The sequence below is a fragment of the Formica exsecta genome, unplaced genomic scaffold (genome assembly GCF_003651465.1).
Source record: "Formica exsecta isolate Colony F162 unplaced genomic scaffold, ASM365146v1 scaffold274, whole genome shotgun sequence".
NCBI classification, from domain to species: domain Eukaryota; kingdom Metazoa; phylum Arthropoda; class Insecta; order Hymenoptera; family Formicidae; genus Formica; species Formica exsecta.
This window is the reverse complement of record NW_021850000.1, coordinates 20750-25272: the sequence shown is the minus strand read 5'-3', so window position 1 is coordinate 25272 and position 4523 is coordinate 20750. Positions and strand designations below refer to the sequence as shown.

The window sequence follows — 4523 nt, the reverse complement described above, 5'->3', positions numbered from 1 at the left end:
TAATTAATTTCTCAATAATTATTACGAAAATCGCAAAATGGCATAGGACTTTTCTTTTCAATTTGACCCAATCTGCCTCCATCTTTCGGTTGGTCACTTACTTGTCGGACATTCTGTGTGTGTGTGTATATATGTATGTGTATATATGTATGTATATATATATATATATATATTAGGTGTACAAATAAGTTTCCGCCGTTTGACAAAAGTTGGCGCCACCAGTAAGTTATGGTTAAAATTGTCAGATGTAAAACGTCCTTATCGTAAGATTGGACATCAGTCAATAACATAACCTTAAAATATTAGTGATTTTTTATCAGTATAATATTAGGTGTACAAATAAGTTTCCGCCGTTTGACAAAAGTTGGCGCCACCAGTAAGTTATGGTTAAAATTGTCAGATGTAAAACGTCCTTATCGTAAGATTGGACATTAATCAATAACATAACCTTAATATATTAGTGATTTTTTATCAGTATAATATTAGGTGTACAAATAAGTTTCCGCCGTTTGACAAAAGTTGGCGCCACCAGTAAGTTATGGTTAAAATTGTCAGATGTAAAACGTCCTTATCGTAAGATTGGACATTAATCAATAACATAACCTTAATATATTAGTGATTTTTTATCAGTATAATATATTCTTTTGTGTGCGAAAATGTCGAGTTTTGAGCCGAATAAGCGTCATTTGCGGGAACTTTTGATTTACTTCTTCAATTTGAAGAAATCTGCAGCTGAGGCGTATCGATTGCTTGTAGAAGCATATGGTGAGGCTGCCTTAAGTGAGAGAAGTTGTCGTGAGTGGTTTCAAAAGAGAGAGAGTTGAAGAACGAATTTGACATCGAAGACAACCCTGCCAAAAATGGTCGATTAAAACCGATTAAAAAATAATCTGTTTTAATCGGTTTTAATCGGTTTTAATTGGTTCAATCCGCGCCCGGATTAAAAAGTAATCGATTTTAATTCCGAACGAATTATAATCGGTTTTAATATCGCTTTCGCGGATTATTTCCAATCTAAAATCATTTAATTCTAATCCATATTGTTGTCAATCCAAATAAACACGAATAATCGAATGGATATTGTGGCTGCCGTAGGTCGTCACATTAAACATAATCCGCGATACAATAGTGCGACCCGCAACTTGGCGGACACGCGCTCGCGCGTCCGCGCGTAGTTCCGGGCGGCGCCGCTACGCGGCGAAGGTCGAGCGAGCCAACCTGGAAGTAGAAAGCGGTCAAGCGGGGATATAAAGCGGACCCTCTGCGGAGACGCGGTAATGTCTCGCGGCAAGTCACGCGCAGCAACAGCGATGCACTCCGGATATCTATACGCGAGTCGGACATTTGAGAGTATCTCAGATTACCAGATCTGAATAACGGCTGATCCGATCAAATTCTTATTAGGCTTGATCGATAGCTTGGGTCTCAATTATATAATGAAAATGTCGTTATTATTTCTCTACGTGTACTATAATGGAGATATATTATGATGCAAAGTCTCAATGTAGAAATTTCTATGTAAGTACCGTCGTTGTCGACCGCTTGGTATAATACATATATACTATATATATATCTTGTACGGTTCCACTATCCGACACAAGAATGCGCTAACAGCGCTTCGTGTGTGGGAACTTATGTGAAAATTACTAGACTTTGTTATTTAATAATAAATGTTTAATCAATTATAAATGCATGTATACAATGTCAGATACAGGGAAAGAAAGTAATAAATGTTTTTACAAACAAATAAATTAATATCGTTACTAAGTAACAACAAATTAATAGCATACAATATATATATCGAAATATATCGATAAACTCGAGTCGATTAAGTCGATAACGAAGTTGTCGGTAACAGGAACGCCACAGTACTTCCCCGCAAGCAACATCCTATGTTGCGAAACGTACTTGTTTCCTGTGACCAGAATACGTTCTCAGAGTTCCATGAGAAGTAGTTAAAGGCGTAGTGGAACTTGAAGTAGGCGTAGAATTAACTGGATGAGAGTCTATCTCTTTAGGCAAAAATACTGGCTTAAGCCGTTCAGTAGAGACATTAGTAAGTTTTCCTGAAACATCGACAGTGAAAAGATTATTATTAATCCTATTTACAACACGAAAAGGACCATTGTAAGGTGGTTGAAGAGATTTTTTAACAGAATCTACACGAATCCAAACATGCGTGCAATCAAATAAATTCTTGTGATAAAAAGGTGTTTTTTTGTGATGGTGCGCAGTAGGTTGAGACTTGATTTCTCTCATATGAATTCGGTGTTTTTCCACAAAAATTTCTGAACCAGCTGGAAGATCTTCTATGAAAAATTCTCCTAGAATCTTCAAAGAAGTTCCATAAAGCATTTCTGCTGGAGATGCTTGCAAATCTTCCTTAAAACAGGTACGTAGTCCTAACAAAACCGTTGGCAAAACTTCTATCCAATCTTTGTTTGCCTGACACATAATAGTACTCTTTAATGTGCGATGCCATCTCTCTAGAATTCCATTAGAGGCTGGCTGATAAGCAGAAGTCTTGACACGCTCGCAACCAATAAGGTTGGTGAGAGCTTTAAACAGTGTTGCTTCAAACTGTGGACCTTGATCTGTGGTAATAATATGTGGAAAACCAAATCTCGCCACCCAATGAGAGTAAAAGGCAGTTGTGACAGTTTCCGCAGAAATCTCAACCAAAGGAATTGCTTCTGGCCATCGTGAAAATCTATCAATCATGGTGAGACAATACCTAAAGTTTTGGCAAACTGGAAGAGGACCAATCAAGTCCAAATGGACATATTGAAAGCGCTGATCTGGAATAGGAATCTTTTAAGGAAAATTTTTCGTATGTTTGTGAATCTTAGCTCGTTGACAAGGTAAACAAGTTCTAGACTATTCTATAATGTTTTTTTTTCATCGTTGGCCAAACAAATTTTTGTCGAATCAGCTTGCAGGTAGAACGTCCACTGGAATGCGAAAGTTCATGAACCACATCAAAAATTCTTCTTCGTAAAAGTTGAGGTACATATGGACGAATATTGTCAGTGAAACAATCGCAAAATATCGGAGAAGAAGAACCAGTAAGAATCAGTTTCTGTAGTTTGAGAGAAGAATCTGTAAGGAGAGATTTTAATTCCTCATCTTCTTGTTGGTATGTAGTCAGATCTTCCAGAGAAACAATAACTGGCATAGAAATGGATTCAATTCTTGAGAGCGAATCTGCAACAATATTATCTTTTCCAGGAATATATTCAATGTTAGTTGAAAATTGAGCAATAAAATCCAATTGACGAATCTAGGCGAAGCTTTATCCAATTTCTGCTTGAAAGCATAAACTAAAGGTTTATGATCAGTTCGTATCAAAATTTGACGTCCTTCAAGAAGATATCTAAAATGTTTGATAGCCAAAAAGATACTCAGAAGTTCACGATCGTAAGTGCTATAATTGCGTTGAGTGTTATCCAACTTCTTAGAGAAAAACGCTATTGGTTTATTATAATCGTCAATAATTTGTTCCAGAGAAGCACCTACCGCTAAATCAGAAGCGTCGCAAGTCAAAATAAGAGGGACTGTTGGATGAGGATGAGTCAAGGTTGTGATACGTAACAGCTCTTCCTTGCAGAATTTGAAAGCCTCTTCCGCTTTAGGTGACCAATGAACTAACTCCTTCTTCTTACTGTCCTTCAAATAGTTAGTCAAAATTGCTTGATGTGAAGCAGCGTTTTTTAAACAACGACGATAAAAGTTTATAATCCCTAAAAATCTTCTTAATTCATGAATGGTTTTAGGTTTTTTATAATCCATAATTGCTTTAACCTTTTCTGTAGTAGGTTTAATTCCTTGCTTGGAAACAAGATAACCAAGAAAATTTCTTCTTTACCAAAAAGACATTTGGAAATGTTAATCGTCATACCAAATTGTTTCAGACGTGTAAAAACAGTATGCAGATGCTTGAAATGATCACTTTCATTGGACGAGGCCACCAAAATATCATCCAGATAACAGAAACAAAAGTCAAGACCAGAAAGAATACTATTCATTAAACGTTGGAAGGTCTGAGCAGCGTTTTGAAAACCAAAAGGCATTACCAGAAATTCAAAGAGTCCAAAAGGAGTAGTCACAGCAGTTTTCGGTATATCTTCTTTTGCAACAGGAACTTGATAGTAGGCTTTTGCAAGATCTATTTTGGAAAATATGTTCTTTTCGTGTAGACCTGCAGTAAAATCTTGAATGTGTGGAAGAGGATATCTATCAGGAATAGTGGCTGCATTCAAAGCACAATAATCTCTATAAAGTCGCCAAGAATTTGATCCATCCTTAGGAACCATATGAAGCGGAGCCGCCCAAGAGCTACTCGATGGTCGACAAATTCCTTGCTCCATCATTGTATTAAATTCATCTCTTGGGAACTTCAATTTCTCAGGAGATAATCGTCGAGGAGTCGAAGCAGCAGGAGAACCTTTGACGATGATATGATGTTCTACCTTTTTTTTTGTAACGGAGGGGAAATGCCTTTACGCATACCCCGCCTCGACGGG

The 4523-nt window shown here is 37.1% G+C and overlaps 1 protein-coding gene across 1 annotated transcript in view; it reads right to left on the bottom strand.

Moving 5' to 3' along the window:
- LOC115237118 (cadherin-99C-like) overlaps positions 1-112 on the bottom strand; it is a 3666-nt gene extending 3554 nt beyond the window's left edge. Inside the window, exon 1 of the mRNA XM_029809972.1 lies at positions 102-112. Coding sequence (XP_029665832.1) covers positions 102-112 — 11 coding nt within the window. The remainder of the gene's footprint in view (positions 1-101) is intronic.
- Between the last annotated feature and the right edge of the window lie 4411 nt (positions 113-4523).